This window comes from Papio anubis, chromosome 10 (assembly GCF_008728515.1).
Source record: "Papio anubis isolate 15944 chromosome 10, Panubis1.0, whole genome shotgun sequence".
Lineage (NCBI taxonomy): Eukaryota > Metazoa > Chordata > Mammalia > Primates > Cercopithecidae > Papio > Papio anubis.
In genome coordinates, this window is record NC_044985.1 from 10,580,737 (window position 1) to 10,603,750 (window position 23,014).

At 37.5% G+C, this 23,014-nt stretch overlaps 1 protein-coding gene across 4 annotated transcripts in view; it reads right to left on the bottom strand.

The window, feature by feature from the left end:
• The window catches only part of PTPN4 (protein tyrosine phosphatase non-receptor type 4), a 240,837-nt gene that overhangs the window by 169,901 nt on the left and 47,922 nt on the right, over positions 1 to 23,014 (bottom strand). For all 4 annotated transcript variants that reach the window (XM_003909217.4, XM_009185052.3, XM_009185053.3 and 1 more), the window contains exon 2: positions 7,658 to 7,812. In XM_003909217.4, the coding sequence (XP_003909266.1) occupies positions 7,658 to 7,795 (138 nt within the window). In that variant the 5' untranslated portion in view covers positions 7,796 to 7,812. The remainder of the gene's footprint in view (positions 1 to 7,657; positions 7,813 to 23,014) is intronic.

Consider the following 23,014-nt stretch of genomic DNA (forward strand, 5'->3'; position numbering starts at 1 on the left):
AGAGGGATATAATAATCCAGAGCTCCAACAAATAGGGGTCCAAACCTTTCCTATAAAGGGCCAGAAAGTAAATATTTTTAGGCTTTTAGGACACATAGTCTCTGTTGTACATTCTCTTTGAAAACAAACAGAGGCTGGGTATGGTGGCTCATAGCTGTAATCTCAGCGCTCTGGGAAACCGAGGTGGGAGGATTGCTTGAGGCCAGGAGTTCAAGACCAGCCTGGGCAACATCGCAAAAACAGTAACCTTTAAAAATGTAAAAAGCCATTCTTAGCTATAGGCCATGCAATAACAGCCATGAGGTTGGATTTGGCCCATGGCCATAGTATGCTGTCCATTACTCTACCTTTCACTCAATGTTCAACATACAACAACAAGTTAGCAGATGTGTAAAGCAGGGGAAAGTGACTGACAATCAAGAGACAAAGCAGTCAATAAAAACAGACTTAGGGGTGATGTAAATATATGTGTAGACAAGGAGGCTCTTGCTTATCGCTCCTATTCAACATAGTATTGGAAGTTCTGATCAGGGCAATCAGGCAAGGGAAAGAAAAAAAATGGTATCCAAACAGGAAGAGAGGAAGTCAAATATCCCTGTTTGTAGATGACATGATCCTATATCTAGAAAACTCCATAGTCTCAGCCCAAAAGCTTCTTAAGCTGATAAACAATTTCAGTAAAGTCTCAGGAAACAAAATCAGTGTGCAAAAATCACAAGCATTCCTATACACCAACAAGAGTCAAGCCAAGAGCCAAATCAGGAATGAACTCCCATTCACAACTGCCACAAAAAGAATAAAATGTCTAGGAACACAACTAGGGAAGTTAAAGATCTCTACGAGGAGAACTACAAACAACTGGTCAAAGACATCAGAGAGGACACTAACAAATGGAAAAACATTCCATGCTCATGGATAGGAAGACTCAACATCGTTAAAATGGTCATACTACCCAAAGCAATTTATAGATTCAATGCTATTTCTATTAAACTATCATTGAAATTCTTCAAAGAACTAGAGAAAACTATTTTAAAATTCATATGAAGCCAAAGAAGAAACTAAATAGTCAAGGCAATCCTAAGCAAAAAGAACAAATCTGGAGGCATCACACTACCTGACTTCAAACTATACTACAGGGCTACAGTAACCAAAAACAGTATGATACTAGCACAAAAACAGACATATAAACCAATGGAACAGAACAGAAAGCCCAGAAATAATGCCACACACCTATAACTATTGAGAAGAGCAACCCCAAGACACGTAATCGTCAGATTCACCAAGGTTGAAACGAAGAAAAATATGTTAAGGGCAGCCAGAGAGAAAGGTCAGGCACATGTATCCCAGAAATTAAAGTATTAAAAAGAAAAAGAAAAAAAAAAAAAAAAAAGACCCAAGAACTATATATGCCTGATGAAACCACAACACGATGAAATAATAAAAGAAGAAATATGGTCACCTTAATTGTGCTCAACTATAAACTTGATTGATAAAAGAATTTTCTAGTGTTTCATATGATTACAGCCTAGGAAAAAAAGGATTTCAAAATAGATAAAAGCTTTAAAAATCTATCATACACTATAAAGTTGGACTTTTCATATACTATAAAAGATGGCAAAATTATCATGTCTTTTTGTACTAAAGAAAACAAACTCCATTTTAACATCTGATTTTATTTTTAAAAGTTTGGTATTTAATAAATTCTCCTTCAAGGTAGGCATTGTTGACAATCAACTTGAGAGATGTCAAGGTTAAAAATGAGGAAGGCTGAACATAAACATTTGCTCAAGGCACACTAAAATAACAGTGTAGGTATAGTTAGTAATGAAAGAAAAGACTACACTAAGAAAATTTTGGAAAATGAAAAGCAACTTAAGTGGTCACCTTAACTTAAGTGACAGAAAAAAAGCTAAACGAAAGCTAACAGTGTGAGAAAGGCCTAGGAGCAAGTTCTTTACCCCACAAACTCTAGAAATAGGGGTACAAATTATCTTTTAAAAAGAGAAGGCAGGTGTCAGGACTGAAAAAATGTTGTTTGAGAGTCTATATAAGCAACAGCCCCTACGTGACTTCTCTCACTTCCCCTCCCCTTCAGCCAATCACCATGAGAACTGGAGATTTACTCTCTGAAGAAAATGAACCAGGACGACTCTGGAATCAGGAGCATCATGTGTAGCTGATTAATTTGTACTGTACTAATTGTACAGGCAGATTATACTGCCTGTATTGTACAGACAGAGCCTGCAAAATAAGACAGTCTACATAGCGAATAGGGAAGTCCTCTCCAATCCCTTCCTCTCACTCAACTCTAAGAAAACTGGCAGTAGGCTCTACAAACACAAGACCTATAAAACTATATGGCTTTGAAAATTGTGTAAATGATTTTATAATCCTTTGGGTATATCCCCAGTAATGGGATGGCTGGGTCATATGGTACATCTAGTTCTAGATCCTTGAGGAATCGCCATACTGTTTTCCATAATGGTTGAACTAGTTTACAATCCCACCAACAGTGTAAAAGTGTTCCTATTTCTCCACATCCTCTCCAGCACCTGTTGTTTCCTGACTTTTTAATGATCGCCATTCTAACTGGTGTGAGATGGTATCTCATTGTGGTTTTGATTTGCATTTCTCTGATGGCCAGTGATGATGAGCATTTTTTCATATGTCTGTTGGCTGTATGAATGTCTTCTTTTGAGAAATGTCTGTTCATATCCTTTATGCTGCTATAAAGACACATGCACACGTATGTTTATTGCAGCACTATTCACAATAGCAAAGACTTGGAATCAACCCAAATGTCCATCAGTGACAGATTGGATTAAGAAAATGTGGCACATATACACCATGGAATACTATGCAGCCATAAAAAAGGATGAGTTTGCGTCCTTTGTAGGGACATGGATGCAGCTGGAAACCATCATTCTTAGCAAACTATCACAAGAACAGAAAACCAAACACCGCATGTTCTCACTCATAGGTGGGAACTGAACAATGAGATCACTTGGACTCAGGAAGGGGAACATCACACACCGGGGCCTATCATGGGGAGGGGGGAGGGGGGAGGGATTGCATTGGGAGTTATACCTGATGTAAATGACGAGTTGATGGGTGCAGCAGACCAACATGGCACAAGTATACATATGTAACAAACCTGCGTGTTATGCACATGTACCCTACAACTTAAAGTATAATAATAATAAATAAATTAAAAAAAAAAAAAAGAAAATTGTGTAAATGAATAAGTCAATTACATGTACATACATACACTTATAAAATAAAACATATATAAATCAAATTTAAAAGACAGATGTGTGAGTGTCACACATACATACACATACACATTTTTTTAAAAGTATGGCACACCTGGATGAATAATTTAAATAACAAACACAAAGAGCAAGTAATAAAAATTAAACCCATCTTTCATCATCTCTGACTCCTTAAATATGGTAGCTACCCCTTGAGAAGCAAAGCAGACAGTTCTGGGATGAAATTTCTGGGTATCTATGAAAGTAGGAAGATGGGTACAGTAAGTGATGAGGAAGAGGCAAAATGGACACCTCCACCTGGATGCCATACTGGCAGACTGTATTTTCCCAGTAAGTCCAGAGCAACATTTCTGATCCCACATGATGATACTCCACTTTTTATCAAGATGCAGTCTATTTCCTTTCACTTAACTCTCTGACAACCTTGACAAATAGAACATGGAACAAGTAACATTACATGACTTCCAAGGCCAGATTGGAAAGGCAATATGGCTACAGTCTGGCGCTCTCTCTCTCAAGATGCTCACCCTTAGAAACCAGCCACTTGGCCGGGTGCGGTGGCTCACGCCTGTAATCCCAGCACTTTGGGAGGCCGAGACTGGCGGATCACGAGGTCAGGAGATCGAGACCATCCTGGCTAACACAATGAAACCCCGTCTCTACTAAAATACAAAAAAATTAGCCGGGCGAGGTGGCGGGCGCCTGTAGTCCCAGCTACTCGGGAGGCTCAGGCAGGAGAATGGCGTGAACCCGGGAGGCGGAGCTTGCAGTGAGCCGAGATCGCGCCACTGCACTCCAGTCTGGGCCACAGAGCGAGACTCCGTCTCAAAAAAAAAAAAAAAATCAGCCACTGTGGTCAGGCATGGTGGCTCATGCCAGTAATCCTAGCACTTTGGGAGGTGAAGACAGGCAGATCACTGGAGTTCGAGACCAGTCTGACCAACAAGGAGAAACCCTGTCTCTACTAAAAATACAAAATTAGCCAAGTGTGGTGGCACATGCCTGTAATCCTAGCTACTAGGGAAGCTGAGGCAGGAGACTTGTTCAAACCTGGAAGGCGGAGGTTGTGGTGAGCCGAGATCGCGCCATTGTACTCCAGCCTGGGCAACAACAGCAAAACTACATCTCAAAAAAAAAAAAAGAAAGAAAGAAAGAAAGAAACCAGCCACTGTGCTATGAAGAAGTCCAGGACATAAAGAGGTCATATATAGGTGCCTCAGCCTCAGCTAAGGTTTCAGGTAACAGCCATGTCAGTGAATAAGCCTTCAAATGATTCTAGCCTCCAGTCTTTGAGTCTTCCAGCTGAGGCCTGACACATAATGGAACAAAATTAAGCCTTTTTTGTGTGTCTGTGAATCTCTGACTCACGGAATCCCTGAGGACAATACATGGTTATTTTATGCCACTAAGTTTTAGGGTAATTTCTTATGCAGTCACAGTAACTAAAATAAGCTGGCCCTCCCAGCCCTTCCTTGTTCATCATACAGGCTAATGTTAATCAGCTGCACCAAAGTAAAAGTCAAGTCAAAAATTAGGGGTAAAAATCCTCATAAATTGAAGACATCAATCCATGTAGTACAGACACTATGCATTTTAAAGTATTTAATGCAAACATATTTGGTGAGATGAATTCTCATGCCATGAATTCATTTAGTGACAATGAATGCATGGCACGAGAGGGCCAATACACACCATAGGTTGGCTACAGTAAATAAATGGTTATACCAAAGCCATAGTGAAAATAGGACTTGACACTGAAACAACGCAAGCCAACACAAACCCAGTGATAATAGGCTTATCACTCCTATGTCCACAGCAGGGAAAAAGCAAGATCTAGTGAAGTTATATCAACTCCTTCATTACAAAAATTTCCCTCAGAAAATACAGGAACAGCTTTGATGAGATAATTGCCAGATGAAAAAAAGCAGGCTTTGGCAACATGAATATTTTACCTGTGGTGCAAAAATCTTTCATGAAAAGCAATGACTCCAATGGTTGACTTTATAAATCATTGCTTGGTAGTCTCCAAAGGAAACTGAGTAGTTCTCCTTCCTGGTGAACAGAGAAATGATGGTGAACCTGGCAGATGCCCATAAAGGATTTCTGAGACTTAATGGTACTACGTGGACACAAGAAAACAAACACCAGAACTCTCAAACCCCCAATTAGTTTGCAGGCTGCCACACACCACTCCACAGGTTGTAAAGTATATAACTGGAGATTTATTCACATAGATTAAAAGATAAATAATCTATCTAAAAGCACAAAGCAACTCTTCTGGTTTGAATGGCCTGGGTTTAAATGCCCAGAGGAATAAATATACTACACATCCAACAATTTTTTATATACACTGTTCCTCAAGTTTTTTGATGACCTGAGATAATGGTAGAGAAAGTTTCTAGCACCACAGAATGGTAAGCTTACTTACCATTCTAGGTAATATATCCAGGTCTATTGAAACTGCCAGCTAAATATATGTAATATATATTTTTAAAATATAAACATATAAAAGTACATTAAATATATATGTCTTTCTAAAAGAGTAACTAGACAGCACATTGAAAAATACAGCATACTACTGTCAACTAAAGTGCTCAACAGAAAATTATGCTAGCTGGGAAACATACCAAACCTTTTTACAATATTTTGAAATATAGTCAAAACTATAGTTAAAATGAAAACTAAATATTAATTAAATTTAAGCTAAGACAAAAGTTATTAAGTTTATGCCTTTTCCAAAAAAGAATTCTACCACACGAATAATAGGAAAAAAGGCTTATTTTCTTATATCAACTGTCTAATACATGAGAGTTTCTATTAAATAGAAATTTGTATGAAGTAGAATTCTCTTCTTTTATATTATCTCTTTTTGGCAAACTATATTCCAACTATGTATTAACAGATGATAGAATACAAAAGAAATCAAAAGTTTAGCTTTTTAGAAAAGCACACTAAATCAGTTGGGTATTTTAGATAATGTTGAAGGTATTTTTAATGATAATGATGGAACATTCACTACTCTGCAGCCCCTTTTTCAATGTGAAACAGCTTGGAATTTCAGATAAATTCATAATCCTGCTATATAGTAGTACACAGAAAATTTTAAGCTTAAACTGGTAAATAAGAAAGATTTTTTATTATTATTATTATTATTATGCTTTAAGTTCTAGGGTACATGTGCACAACATGCAGGTTTGATACATAGGTATACATGTACCATGTTGGTTTGCTGCACCCATCAACTCATCATTTACACTGGGTGTTTCTCCTAATGCTGTCTCTCCCCCAGTCCCTCACCCCCCGACTGGCCCTGGTGTAAGATTGATATTTTATATTACTTAAAGATTTCGAAGTATAGAAATACCCAAGGAATATAGCAGAAAACACCCTGAAGAATTTGGAAATAACAAAACATCCTGAAGAATAAGAACTCCAGTTTGAATACAGACTGAATATATTATTATTTTCATAAAGTTAAATTTAGGTATGTGGTAATTATGAGATTCTTGGGATGCTAAAGTACTTATTTTCAAAAGGTTCAGGGAAAAAAATCATGAAGAGAGAAGGAAACATAAAGCAAATGTGCAAAATGTTAACACTGGGTCAATCTAGGTAAAGGGTATATGGGTATTCATCATAGTATTATTTCACCTTTTCTATATAAGTTGAAAAGTTTTTAAATAAAAAGGGAGAATACATTTTTTATATGTATCAAGATATGTACAAGAATGTTCACAGCAGTATTATTTGTAAGAGCCCAAAGTGGAAACAAATCCAAATATATACCAACAATAAACTGGACAAGTAAATGGTAAGTAAAAGGATAAGTAAACTACAGTATATTCATACAAAAGGGTACTACAGAGCAATAACAATGAACTAACTACTGTTAACACACCACATGGGTAAAACTTACAAATAACAATGAGCAAATAAAGCTAGACACAAATAGGATGAACAAATATTTGTTAAATAAATATTTCGAAGACAGATAAGATCAGGGCTGTCATTTATTTTTGTTCAGGAAAAATTTTACTCACAGGCAGTACAAGTAAAATTACCATAAAAATGTATAAATTATTTAGAACAACAAATTCTTTTCAGGCCCCCTCAAGCACACTTATGAAAATCGCACACATACTATGGATCTGCTTACTAATCATAAGACACACTGTTGGTTTCTCAACAATGTCCAGTGAGCAACACTTTTTAAAAAGACCCAGTTTGAATGAGAGCATGCACCTGATACAATCCTGCACCAGAAACTTTTTTACTTGAATAAGACTTTTCAAACTCTACTATAATTTAATAATCCTAGTTTACATATATAACTGAATTCAGACTTACAGCCAGAGATTATTTTTTAAAAGACACAAAATACTTACATTGACTTTGAAAGCTTGTACAGTGTTATCCAGAAGAAGGATGTTGCAAACCACTTCTGTATGCTGTCTGTCTCGGGCCAACTCTGATGCTCGTACATTGTAGGTTCTGCCAGCAGGCAATCGGAAACGTGAGGTCATTACTGTCCACACAAAGTCTAAGTAAAAAAAATAAAATAAAATAAAATAATAACTAAATAAAAGGTTGGTAAAATATATGCTGTAGTTTAAAAGGCAAAGTTATTATATTTTTTTCAATTAAAACTTAGGTGGAAAACAGTTATAAATTTTGAAACACCAGAATAAGAATTGTTGTAGGTATAAGTTAGATATATATAGTTCATCATCAAACTAAAGTTACCACCTGCTTTGAAAAAGAGCTTTTTTTTTTTTTTAACTGCTCCATCCAGAAGATTTAATGCATAATTTTTTTAAGAAGTCATATTCCAATTCAAAATATGTAAACTCTGGAGTAGCCAAAAGGGGTGGGAGTATTATGCTGCCTTAGGAAGTTGGATATTACTCATTGATGCAAGTATTTTAAAACACTGTAGAATGACAACAGGAGGAAAAATTATTTAACTTTGGCAGGCCCTTCCTTTTTTAAAAAAACTTAAGGTGTTGGGGAAACGTAGAAGTTAAAAAAAAAAAAAAAAAAAACACCCTTCATTTTAACCATCCTCAAAATTCAACCTAATAGTATTGTTGGTATTATTTCTAAGAAAACAAAAGCAAAATAGAAAAGGTGACCAATCTTTGCTCCTGAATTTTTAACCTAAGAGGTAAAAACTAGATGGTCTATAAAACAACAGAAATCACAGTGATATCAGCAATACTAGATGTTTAAAGACAATGAAGCTGTAGCTTCAAAGTTGTGAAAGAATATTCTTTGAAACACTGACTTATATACCTAGAAAATTAACATTAAGGTAGGAGGGAAAAAAAACTCTTAAAACACTCAGGCATTAAAGGATTCAAACTTTAAAACACATAACACTCTGTCTTAAAGACAATTAGGTAAAGGAAACACACTAAACTAGAAGAAAGACTAGTATATGGGATGTTTGAATATGAGTAAGCAATAAGTAATAAGCAGTATGAATAATAAGTAAGCAAAATATAATAAAAATAGTATTTCAAATCAGTGGTAATAATTGGAGTTGATCTCTCATAGATTATTCATTTCAAAAGATTAAAGCTCAAAGTAAAAGCCAATGTTATATAAATATAAAAATAGTGTAAGGGAAAAAAGTCTTACTATGTTGACAAGGAGGCGCTTGCCAAGTAAAATTCCAAAATTAAAAGACAGTGATTGGGCTGGGTGAAGTGGCTTATGGCTGTAATCCCAACAATTTGGGAGGTGGGAGGATTGCTTCAGGACAGGAGTTTGAGATCAGCCTGGACAACACAGGGAGGCCCTATTTCTATAAAAAAGAATGTTTTAAAAATTAGTGGGCCTCTTTCATTTCGTTGAGCAGTGGTTTGCAGTTCTCCTTGAAGAGGTCCTTCACATCCCTTATAAGCTGGATTGCTAGGTATTTTATTCTCTTTGTAGAAATTGTGAATGGGAGTTCACTCATGATTTGGCTCTCTGTTTGTCTGTTATTGGTGTATAGGAATGGTTGTGATTTTTGCACATTGATTTTGTATCCTGAGACTTTGCTGAAGTTGCTTATCAGCTTTAGGAGATTTTGGGCTGAGAAGATGGAGTTTTCTATATATACAATCATGTCATCTGCAAACAGGGACAATTTGACTTCCTCTTTTCCTAACTGAATACCCTTGATTTCTTTCTCTTGCCTGATTACTCTAGCCAGAACTTCCAACACTATGTTGAATAGGAGTGGTGAGAGAGGGCATCCCTGTCTTGTGCCAGTTTTCAAAGGGAATGCTTCCAGTTTTTACCCATTCAGTATGATATTGGCTGTGGGTTTGTCATAAATAGCTCTTATTGTTTTGAGATATGTTCCATCAATACCGAATTTATTGAGAGTTTTTAGCATGAAGCACTGTTGAATTTTGTCAAAGGCCTTTTCTGCATCTATTGAGATAATCATGTGGTTTTTGTCATTGGTTCTGATTATGTGATGGATTACGTTTAGTGATTTGTGTATGCTGAACCAGCCTTGCATCCCAGGGATGAAGCAAACTTGATCTTGGGGGATAAACTTTTTGATGTGTTCCTGGATTTGGTTTGCCAGTATTTTATTGAGGATTTTTGCATTGATGTTCATCAGGGATACTGGTCTAAAATTCTCTTTTTTTGTTGTGTCTCTGCCAGGCTTTGGTATCAGGATGATGTTGGCCTCATAAAATGAGTTAGGGAAGATTCTCTCTTTTTCTATTGATTGGAATAGTTTCAGAAGGAATGGTACCAGCTCCTCTTTGTAACTCTGGTAGAATGTGGCTATGAATTCGTCTGGTCCTGGACTTTTATTGGTGGGTAGGCTATTAATTATTGCCTCAATTTCAGAGCCTGTTATTCGTCTATTCAGAGATTCAACTTCTTCCTGGTTTAGTCTTGGGAGGGTGTATGTGTCCAGGAATTTATCCATTTCTTCTAGATATTCTAGTTTATTTGCATAGAGGTTTTTATAGTTGATGGTAGTTTGTATTTCTGTGGGATCTGTGATGATATCCCCTTTATAATTTTTTATTGTGTCTATTTGATTCTTCTCTCTTTTCTTCTTTATTAGTCTGGCTAATGGTCTATTTTGTTGATCTTTTCAAAAAACCAGCTCCTGGATTCATTGATTTTTTGAAGGGGTTTTTGCGTCTCTATCTCCTTCAGTTCTGCTCTGATCTTAGTTATTGCTTGCCTTCTGCTAGCTTTCGAATGTGTTTGCTCTTGCTTCTCTAGTTCTTTTCATTGAAATGTTAGGGTGTCGATTTTAGATCTTTCCTGCTTTCTCCTGTGGGCATTTAGTGCTATAAATTTCCCTCTACACACTGCTTTAAATGTGTCCCAGAGATTCTGGTACATTGTGTCTTTGTTCTCATTGGTTTCCAACAACATCTTTATTTCTGCCTTAATTTTGTTATTTATCCAGCAGTCATTCAAGAGCACATTGTTCAGTTTCCATGTAGCTGTGTGGTTTTTTGTGAGTTTCTTAATCCTGAGTTCTAATTTGATTGCATTGTGGTCTGAGAGACAGTTTGTTGTGATTTCTGTTCTTTTACATTTGCTGAGGAATGCTTTACTTCCAACCATGCGGTCAATTTTCGAATAAGTGCAATGTAGTGCTGGAAAGAATGTACATTCTGTTGATTTGGGGTAGAGAGTTCTGTAGATATCTATTAGGTCTACTTGGTGCAGAGCTGAGTTCAAGTCCTAGATATCCTTGTTAATCTTCTGTCTTATTGATTTATCTAATACTGACAGTGAGGTGTTAAAGTCTCCCATTATTATTGTGTGGGAGTTTAAGTCTCTTTGTATGTTTCTAAGGACTTGCTTTATGAATCTGGGTGCTCCTGTATTGGGTGCATATATATTTAGGATAGTTAGCTCTTCTTGCTGAATTGATCCCTTTACCATTATGTAATGGCCTTCTTTGTCTCCTTTGTCTCTTTTGATCTTTGTTGGTTTAAAGTCTGTTTTATCAGAGACTAGGATTGCAACCCCTGCTTTTTTTTTTTGCTTTCCATTTGCTTGTTAGATATTCTCCCAAACCTTTATTTTGAGCCTATGTGTGTCTCTGCATGTGAGATGGGCCTCCTGAATACAGCACACTGATGGTTCTTGACTCTTTATCCAATTTGCCAGTCTGTGTCTTTTAATTGGGGCATTTAGTCCATTTACATTTAAGGTTAATATTGTTATATGTGAATTTGATCCTGTCATTATGATGTTAGCTGGTTATTTTGCCCGTTAGTTGATGCAGTTTCTTCCTAGCATTGATGGTCTTTACAATTTGGCATGTTTTTACAGTGGCTGGTACCAGTTGTTCCTTTCCATGTTTAGTGCTTCCTTCAGGAGCTCTTGTAAGGCAGGCCTGGTGGCCTCTCAGCATTTGCTTGTCTGTAAAGGATTTTATTTCTCCTTCACTTATGAAGCTTAGTTTGGCTGGATATGAAATTCTGGGGATAAAAGAGGACACCACCAAATGGAAGAACATTCCATGCTCATGGATAGGAAGAATCAACATCATGGAAATGCCCATACTGCCCAAGGTAATTTATAGATTTAATGCCCTTCCCATCAAACTACCAATGATTTCCTTCGCAGAACTGGAAAAAACTACTTTAAAGTTCATATGGAACCAAAAAAGAGCCCACATTGCGAAGACAATCCTAAGCAAAAAGAACAAAGCTGGAGGCATTTCGCTATCTGACTTCAAACTATGCTACAAGGCTACAGTAACCAAAACAGCACGGTACTAAAACAGAAAAATAGACCAATGGAACAGAACAGAGGCCTCAGAAATAACACCACACATCTACAACCATCTGATCTTTGACAAACCTGAGAAAAACAAGAAATGGCCCCATTTAATAAATGGTGCTGGGAAAACTGGCTAGCCATATGTAGAAAGCTGAAACCCTTCCTTACACCTTATACAAAAATTAACTCAAGATGGATTAAAGACTTAAATGTTAGACCTAAAACCATAAAAACCCTAGAGGAAAACCTGGCAATACCATTCAGGACATAGGCATGGGCAAGGACTTCATGTCTAAAACACCAAAAGCAATGGCAAAAACAAAACAAAACAAAACAAAAAAATAGACAATGAGATCTAATTAAACTAAAGAGCTTTTGCACAGCAAAAGAAACTACCATCAGAGTGAACAGGCAACCTACACAATGGGAGAAAATGTTTGCAATCTACCCATCTGACAAAGGGCTAATATCCAGAACCTACAAAGAACTTAAACAAATGTATAAGAAAAAAACAAACAACCCCATCAAAAAGTGGCAAAGGATATGAACAGACACTTCTCAAAAGAAGACATTTATGCAGCCAACAGACACATGAAAAAATGCTCATCATCACTGGTCATCAGAGAAATGCAAATCAAAACCACAATGAGACACCATCTCATGCCAGTTAGAATGGCAATCATTAAAAAGTCAGGAAACAACAGATGCTGGAGAGGATGTGGAGAAATAAGAACACTTTTACACTGCTGGTGGAACTGTAAACTAGTTCAACCACTGTGGAAGACAGTGTGACGATTCCTCAAGGATCTAGAACTAGAAATACCATTTTACCCAATAATCCCATTACTTATAACCCAAAGGATTATAAATCATGTTACTATAAAGACACATACACACGCATGTTTGTTGCAGCACTATTCACACTAGTGAAAACTTGGAACCAACCCAAATGTCCATCAATGATAGACTGGATTAAGAAAATGTGGCACATATACACCATGGAATACTATGCAGCCATGAAAAAGGATGGGTTCATGTCCTTTGCAGGGACATGGATGAAGCCGGAAACCATCATTCTGAGCAAAGCATCACAAGGACAGAAAACCAGACACCATATGTTTTCACTCATAGGTGGGAACTGAACAATGAGAACACTTGGACACAGGACAGGGAACATCACACACGGGGGCCTGTTCGTGGGGTGGAGGGAGGAGGAGGGATAGCATTAGGAGAAATACCTGATGTAAATGACGAGTTAATAGGTGCAGCAAACCAACACGGCACATGCATACCTATGTAACAAACCTGCACATTGTGCACATGTACCTAGAACTTAAAGTATAATTTAAAAAAAACAAAATTAGCTGGGCATGGCAGCATGCGCCTGTAGTCCTAGCGACTCAGGAGGCTGAGGTAGGAGGATCCCTTGAGCCCAGGAGTTCAAGGTAACAGTGAGTACAGTGGTAACCACTGTATTCCAGTGTCAGAGACAGAGAGAAACCCTGTCTCTAAGAAACTAAAAATGACAGTGATTGGTAGAGTGGGGGTGGGGATGGGGTACATGGCCCAGCTATAATACTGTCTCCCAGAAACTCTCCTCACATATAAAAATACAGGCAGGTGGAAAGTACAAGGATGGAAAGAGATGTATCATGGAAATATTAATCAATAGGAAGAAGAGTACCAATATTAGTATCAGATAAAGTAGACTTGGGAACAAATAAAATTCGTAAGAACAGGTTAGGCATTACATAATGATAAAACGGTCAAGCCACCAAGACATTACCAATCCTAAATGTGGATGTACCAACCAACAGAGCTGCAAAAATATATGAAGCAAAAACTGTCGAACTGAAATAAAAAAAGATAAATCCCACAATTATAGGAGAGTTCAACTCCCCTTTCTCAATAATTGATACAACTAGGTAAATTAGCAAGAATATAAGAGAACTTACCAACCAACTTACCAACCAACAGGATCTAATCATGACTATTTATAGAACACTCTAGCAAAGACAACACAATACTCATTATTTTTAAACGTCCACTGAACATTTCAAGAGAGACCATATCCTGGGCTAAGAAACAAATTTAAAGAACTGAAATTATGCAAAATGTATTCTGAGAACAATGGAATCAAACCAGAATTAACAACAGAAAGATAACAGAAAAATCTCCAAACACGTAGAAACTAAACAAGTCTACTAATCCACTGGACAAAGAGGAAATCTTAAGGAAAAATCAAGATTCACTGACTGAATAAAAATGAAAACACAACATACCAAAATTTGTGAGACAAGATTAAAGCAGTGCTGACAGAAATCTACAGCAATATATGCATAGAACAGAAAACAGGAAATGTCTCAAATCAGTAATCTAACCTCCCTCCTCAAGAACCTAGACAAAGAGCTAAATGAACTCATAGCAAGCAGAAGGAAGGAAATAACAAAGAACAGAAATCAATGAAATTAAAGAAAATAAAAAAGAGAAAATCAACAGGGGAAAAAAGTTAGTTCTTTAAAGGATCAATAAACATAATAAACCTCTAGCAAGGCTAACAAAGAAACAGAAAACACAAATCGCTAACATTAGGAATGAAACAGAGGATACCACACAAACTTTGCAAACATTGAAATGGTAATACTACAAACAACTTATTCATAAATTTGACATAAAAAGAACCAATTCCATGAAAGGCACAAACTGCCAAAATTCAGTCAATATGAAACAGAAAATTTAAACAGCCCTATAACTGTTTTAAAAATTGAATTCATAATTCTAAAACTCACCCAACAGAATATTCAAACACAAAGGGTTTCCTGGGAAAATATGCCTAACATTTAAAGAAAAATTAACACAATTTCTAGATGATCTCTTCCAGAAAGCAGAATAGAAAAGGATACTTCTCAAATCATTCTATGTAGCCAATTTTACCCTGATGGAAAAAGCAGACAAAAACATAAAGAAAACTACAAACTAATATTCCTCATGAATACAGACACAAAAACACTTAATAAAATACAAGAAACCAGAATTCAGCAATATGTAAAAAGAATTACATACCATGTACCAAGCAGGTTTTATTTCAAAGGTGCAAAAAGGTTCACCCAATATTTTAACAATCAACCAATATAAACCACCTTATTAACAGACTAAGGGAGAAAAATCACATGACATTTTCAATCAATGCAGAAAAGCATTTGACAAAATTCACCACCCATTCATAATAAAAATTCTTAGAAAACTAGAAATAAAGGGATCTTCTTCAACATAAAAAAGAGCATCTACAAAAAAATCCACAGCTAACATCAAACTTAATGGTTAAAGCCTGAATGCTTTCCCCTATAACCAGGAATAAGGCAAGGAAGGATATCTGCTCTCACCACTCATATGCAACATAATGCTGGAAGTCCTAGCCTATGCTGTGAAGTTAAAAAAAAAAGGAAGAGGACTGGGCGCGGTGGCTCACGCCGGTAATCCCAGCACTTCGGGAGGCCAAGACAGGTGGATTACAAGGTCAGGAGATCGAGACCATCCTGGCTAACACGGTGAAACCCCATCTCTCCTAAAAATACAAAAAATTAGCCATGCATGGTGGCAGGCACCTGTAATCCCAGCTACTTGAGAGACTGAGGAAGGAGAATCGCTTGAACCCGGGAGGCAGAGGTTGCAGTGAGCCAAGATTGCACCACTGCACTCCAGCCTGGATGACAGAATTAGACTCTGTCTCAAAAAAAAAAAAAAAAAAAAAAAAAAAAAAAAAAAAAAAAAAGGAAAGAAAGAACAGAAAAAGAAAGAAATAGCATACAGGAATAAATCATTTGCAGATGACATAATGTTTACAAAGAAAATCCCAAGGAATCTACAAAAGCACTCCTAGAACTAATAAGTAAGTTCAGCAATGTCACCCAATACATCAACATACAAAACTCAATTTTATTTGTATATGTTAGAAATAAATATGAGGAGTCAAATTTAAAATAGAGTATCATTTGCAACTGCTAAATAAAAAACAAAATACTTAGGTGTAAATCTAACAGAACACATACAGAACTTCTATGCTAAAAACTACAAAATGCTGATGAAAAAAATTAAAGAAAATCTAAATAAATGGAGAGACGTTAACTATGTTCATGGATTAGAACACTCAAACTAGTAAACATGTCAATTCTCTCCAAATAGGCATAAAGGTTTAATGTAATGTCTATCAAAATCCCAGTACTTTTTTTGCAGGTAATTTTATTCTAAAATTAATATGGAAGGCCGGGAGCAGTGACTCACGCCTGTAATCCCAGAACTTTGGGAGGCCTAGGCAGGCAGATGACTTGAGGCCAGGAGTTCAAGACCAGCCTGGCCAACTTGGGAGAAACCCCATCTCTACTAAAAATACAAAAATTAGCCAGGCGTGGTGATGCACGTTTGTAATCCCAGCTACTGGGGAGGCTAAGGCAGGAGAATCACTTGAACCCAGGAGGCGGAAGCTTCAGTGAACCAAGATCGTGCCACTGCACTGCAGCTTGGGTGACAGATTTAAAAAAAATTTAAAAAGTAATATGGAAAGGCAAAGGAATCATTGTAGCAAAAACAATTTTGAAAAAGACTAAAGTGGGAGTAACTATACTCCCACTCCCAAAGAAGAATAAACTGGGAATCCCTCTCCCAGATTTTATGATTATGTACCTACATTTATCGAGACTGTGTGGTAACGACAGAAGAAGAGACACGGAGATCACTGGAACAAAATAGTTACCACACAAGTATAGCCAACTGATTTTTAACAAAGGTACAATTCAACAGAGAAAGGATGACCTTTTCAACAAACAGTGCTGAACCAGTCAGAAATTCATACACAAAATGAAAACCGAACCTCAACATAAACCTCACACCTTATGCAAAATATTACTCACTGACTCAGTTTTAAATGTAAAACCTAAAACTGTAACTTTTAGAAGAAAAGATACGAGAAAATCTCAGGGACCTAGGTATGGTGAAGTGTTCTTAGATGTGACATCAAAAGCATGATTCATAAAAAGAAAAAGGACAAATTAGATATGTCATCAAAATTTAAAACTTAGACTGTAAAAAAGATAGTCTGCAAAACATTTATCTAACAATGGACTAGTACTCAGAATATATAATAAAACTCTCAAAACTCAACAGTAAAAAAAAAAAAAAAAAATTCAAATAATCCAATTAGAAAATGGACAAAAAAACATTAAAAGACATTTTACCAAACAGGATATTCAGATGGTCATTAAGCACATGAAAGGATGCTCAATCTGAGCCATTTGGGAAATGTAAATTAAGACCGTTATGAGATAACATGATATACCTATTTAGCCAAAATAAAAAATAGTGGCATTTTGGTAAAGATGCTGAGAAACTGGATCTCTGACAAAATCCTGAAAAAAATACATACAATTCAAACATCCTACTATAAGTAGGACGTAGAGGAATGTTAAAAATGATGATTGTTGCCGGGCGCGGTGGCTCTCGCCTGTAATCCCAGCACTTTGGGAGGCCGAGACGGGCGGATCACAAGGTCAGGAGATCGAGACCATCCTGGCGAACACGGTGAAACCCCGTCTCTACTAAAAATACAAAAAACTAGCCGGGCGAGGTGGCGGGCGCCTGTAGTCCCAGCTACTCAGGAGGCTGAGGCAGGAGAATGGCGTCAACCCGGGAGGCGGAGCTTGCAGTGAGCAGAGATCGCGCCACTGCACTCCAGCCTGATGATACAGCGAGACTCCCTCTTAGGCCGAGATGGGCGGATCACGAGGTCAGGAGATCGAGACCATCCTGGCTAACACGGTGAAACCCCGTCTCTACTAAAAAATACAAAAAACTAGCCAGGCGAGGTGGCGGGCGCCTATAGTCCCAGCTACTCGGGAGGCTGAGGCAGGAGAATGGCGTGAACCCGGGAGGCGGAGCTTGCAGTGAGCTGAGATCTGGCCACTGCACTCCAGCCTGGGTGACAGAGCCAGACTCCGTCTCAAAAAATAATAATAATAATAATAAAATAAAAATTAAAAAAAATAATGATTGCATCCTCTTAGAATTAAAAGAATATATGAGAACAAAGGGCTTTTTAAAGCCATCTGGAGGAATGAAGTCATTACTCGTTTTTCCTTTAATAAGGTATTATCTCCCTTTTACCCAAAAAGAATGTATCAACTCACATTTTTTTTTCTATTGTATCTTCTATACGTAACTTAAGAAAATGAAGAAAAATTACTTTCATAATGGTCAAACACATTTTTATTTTACAAACTAGATCACTGGAGGAGTCTAAAATTTTCTGAATGGTATTTTTCTTGACCAGAAAATAATTACATTAAAAGCATGATCAACTCCTGATTTTATGAAGTGAAGACACAGGAAAAGAGAACCAGCACTTGAAGCTAACCCACCTAGTCAGCTTTAACAAAAGTCTTTTCCTTCATTTCTGTTTTCTGTTTCCTGGGGAAATGTTTTGGAATTACAAACCCCATTATATTCTTTCAGTTCCAAGAAGAAAAAATTCTGTGAGTGAAAAAAGTGCCTAAATTAGGCAAACTTCTTAGAAAGGTGAGAATCTGTAAGCTCAATTATTTCAAATGTGCTTAGAGCGGTAGCAGACTTACAGCCAGATACGAAGGTGATTCTTCATGCTCTCAACCTAAAGTATAATAACCAAATTACCATGTTTAGTATTTCCCTTTTGACTGGCCAACTTTAAAACAAAAAATTTGCCATTACACATACATCTTATTTCTAAGGATTTTTAACAAGGGTTATCATCAACTGAAGTGTTTTTTGTTTTTGTTTTTTTTTCAAATGTTCTAATTTGTTTGATAACTTTTTCTTTTTATTATTATACTTTAAGTTCTAGGGTACATGTGCATAATGTGTAGGTTTGTTACATATGTATACTTGTGCCATGTTGGTGTGCTGCACCCATCAACTCGTCAGCACCCATCAACTCGTCATTTACATCAGGTATAACTCCCAATGCAATCCCTCCCCCCTCCCCCTGTTTGATAACTTTGGGTTGGATAGTTTGTCAATAAAATATTTCCAATACTAAGAAGCAGTCATCATTGAAATAATCACTGTTCCTGTTTTATTATAGCTTTTCAGCATTTCACTTATGGAGATTAAAAATAGCTGTGACAAAAATTAGTACCAGTAGTTTGAACTTTGCTACTACAATCTCTACAGACCAATAGAGGAACATTAAATCATCCTAGTTTCCAAAAATCTGAAGCCGAAAAATAACATTCAAATGTTCCTAACAACTTCACCTGCCACAACAACTATGAAAGATGATTGTGTAGAGCTACATTTTGGTTATCTCCTGGGTTTTATAAGGTTTATCACTCGATCAGAGAGAAGCCAAGGAGGAGCCATCAAACAATACATCCAATAAAGCATTCATTAACTATCAACAGTGTATTTTCCACTCTTCAGGTCCTGACAATCAGCACTCCTCCCAGCCTGCTTTTCTGCCTCATACTCCACTAGTTACGGCTGTGAATAAATTGGTCTGACACTATAAGCTGAGTCTTTGAAGATGAATAAACAATAGTTAATAAAACAGTATATTTAGAGAACCTATCTGAATATGGTATTAATCTATCCAAATAAATATAGACCTAAAGCTTAAGTGAATTGTCTAATCAGCTCTTGATTTTTCCATAAACTAACAAAATATTTTTAGTTACCAAGGTATCAAATATATTCCCACTTCTTGCCACATTTACTTTTCACTTCACAATGCAATAATTATTAATTTCTGGAGAATTCACTACTTGAAAATTCTCTCTTTGGGAAAAAATATGCTAAATCTTCATGTTTTAAAAGGGAAAACAAGGTCAAATAAAATTATTTATCACATCTTTACTTTTCCATTTGAAAGGTGTTGCAGCTGGCCGGGCATGGTGACTCATGCCTGTAATCCCAACACTTTGGGAGGCCATGGCGGGCGGGTCACCTGAGGTCCAGAGTTCAGGACCAGCCTGGCCAACATGGTGAAACCCCGTCTCTACTAAAAATACAAACATTAGCCAGGCATGGTGGCGGGTGCCTGTCATCCCAGCTACCCAGGAGGCTGAGGCAGGAGAATTGCTTGAACCTGGAAGTCGGAGGTTGCAGTAAGCTGAGATCACGCCATTGCACTCCAGCCTGGGTGACAAGAGCAAAACTCCATCTCAAAAAAAAAAAGATGTTGCAGTAAAATTGATATATATGTATAAATAGCTGCTGACAGTAGGAAAGAGCCCATTTCTTTTAAAAAGGGATTATAAATTATAATCTATAAAAATGTCCATTCCTTTAAACATATTTAATGTACCTATAAAATTGTAAATATTCTAAAAGCGTAAAAATCAAGATAAATATTTTTATGTTCAAAAACTATGTAAAAAGTTATATACATTATGTTAAGTGAAAGAGTTGAACATAAATGATGTTCAAACTATAAAACATATGAACAAATACAGAAAAAGAAGAAGCACTCAGGCAAATGCACACCATGATTGGTGAATTAAAATTCTGTGATACAATTTTTTCATATTTAAAATTCCATTAACATTAATATAATCTATTTTGTTTAATAAAAATATGCATGCTGTTTCCGACCTTCCTTTAACTTCAAAGGTTGAATGGCAAAAACTTAGTTATTTTTTCCATTACTATAAATACAGATGAAAGGGTTTAGGCCATAGAAGACAAACGACATGACCATATGCAGCAGCAGCAAGAAAGCACAAGAAAGATGGACTAAAGGTGGCAGACAATGGAGGAAAGGGATCAGCTGGATCTTCTTGACCTGATAAAGGACATCTATGGAAAACATATTTAACATCGCACTTAATGGCAAAAAACTGAACATCTTTCATCTAATATCAGGAACAAAACAAAGATGTCCATCTAATTTTACCACTTCTAAAACAACTCTGAAAAAGAAGGACACCGTAGGGGAGTAAATATACCTGATTTCAAGACTTACTATAAAGCTAGCAAAACCAAGACAATGTCATACAGGCATCAAGATAAGAAAAACAGATCAATGGAACAAAACTGTCCGGAACAATACCCACACTTTGCAAAAGGTAAAAAGGGAATTCAGTGGAGAGTGGCTAATCTTTTCTTCATCACTCTTTTGACTTCATCAAAATTAAACTATCTGCTGTTCAAAAGGCACTGCTAAGAGAATGAAAAGACAACCCAGAGGCTGGGAAAATAATTTGCAAAAGCACATAGGACTTGTATCCAAAATATAAGGAACTCTCAAAACTAAATAAAAAGAAAAAAAAAACCCAATTAAAAAAACAAGGCCAAAGATCTGAACAGATACTTCACCAGAGAAGATATACAGATGGCAAATAACCATACAAAAAGATGCTCAACATCATGAGACATTAGGCTCAGGCAAATTAAAACCATGCGATATCACTATCTACCTATCAGAATGGCAAAACACACACACACACACACAGCAGTGACAATGCCAAATGCTGGAAATGATCTAGAGAAAATACATCTCTCATTCATCACTGGTGGGAATATAAAATGTTGTAACAATGTTGGAAAACAACTGTCTTACAAAATTGAACATATTCCTGCTTTATGAGCTATCTATTGCATTCCTAGGTAACAAATGCATAGATCCACATAAAGATCTGTATATGAATGTTTTATTATATCCCAAAACTGTAAACAAGCATCTACTAATAGATGAATTGGTTTATTCATATGTGATATTTATTAATTGACCTGTAGTATATCAGTAAAATGGAAAACAAGTAATAAAATAGAACTATTCATACATGCAACATAGACAAATCTAAAAATAATTATGAGAGAAACAAATTGACCAAAAAAAGAGTATATACTGTACGATTCGATTTATTTAAAATTGTACAAAACGCAAACAAAGTTATGGTGATAGCAGATCGGCAGTTCCCTGGGGATGAGAGTCCAGTGGGGGAGGTGTGGGAGAAGGGATTACATCAAGGCACAAAAAAGAAAACCTTTCAGGAGTAATAGATATGTTCATTATTTTTATTGTGGTGGTGGTTTCACGGATGTATACACATGTCAAAATGATGGCGGCGGCAGTAGGAGCAGCCACTGCCATCACGCCAGCTGCAGTGGGGAGGTCAGAGCAGTGGCAGCAGGAGCAGCTGTGGGAACAGCAGTGGTGGCAGTGGGTCCCTGGTGTCCTGTGTCCCTGAGGCAGCCACTGTGCCACCCCCACCCTTGCATGGCCAGGTAGGACCCATTTCCAGGCCCGAAGCCTCGGCAATCTTGCTCCCCACTGCATTCCAGGGGACCGCAGGCACTACAAAGGTGGTGTAATCAGAACTCACAAGGCCGGCCCCAAGTGTAGGGTTCATTTGTGCAGGGTTTGCCTGGCTGCAGTGCCACCTGCACCTCGCCCCAACGCCTCTCCCCACTCCCGAGTCACTGCGATGGGGCTAGGCAAGTCACCCACCAGTGAGGAAGCAGTGGTGTTGGGCACAAAGAGGTGGGGACAGAGGGTCCCAAGGCAGAACTGGGCCCAGGGCAGTGCCTTGCTCCACAGAGCTGGTGGAAGCTAAGAGCAGGTGGAAGCCCCACCCTCCCAGGCATAGATGTTGCTGCGAAATTTTGGGGGACCCAGGAAGGCCCCCCTTTGCCCTCACAGGCTCACAGATGTCTGCTCCCACTGCCTGGCCTCTCCCTGTTATCAATGTCAGCTCTGATTGTGGAGCAAAGTTGAGGCCAAGCCCGGTGCTGTCACAACCCAGTCAGGTATGCATACACCAGAAGCAGTACTGACATATCAGCCCCCTGCTACCTTGGCCCCCTCTGGACTTTGGGTGCCAACGGGCACAAGACAAAGGCCAAGGAGGGGGGTGAGGGTCACTTAGCACTGGCCTGCAGGCGCCCCTTGGCACAAACTGCCTGGGCACCATGAACGGCGGCAGGAATCAGGCTCCTGGGTGGAAGAGGCC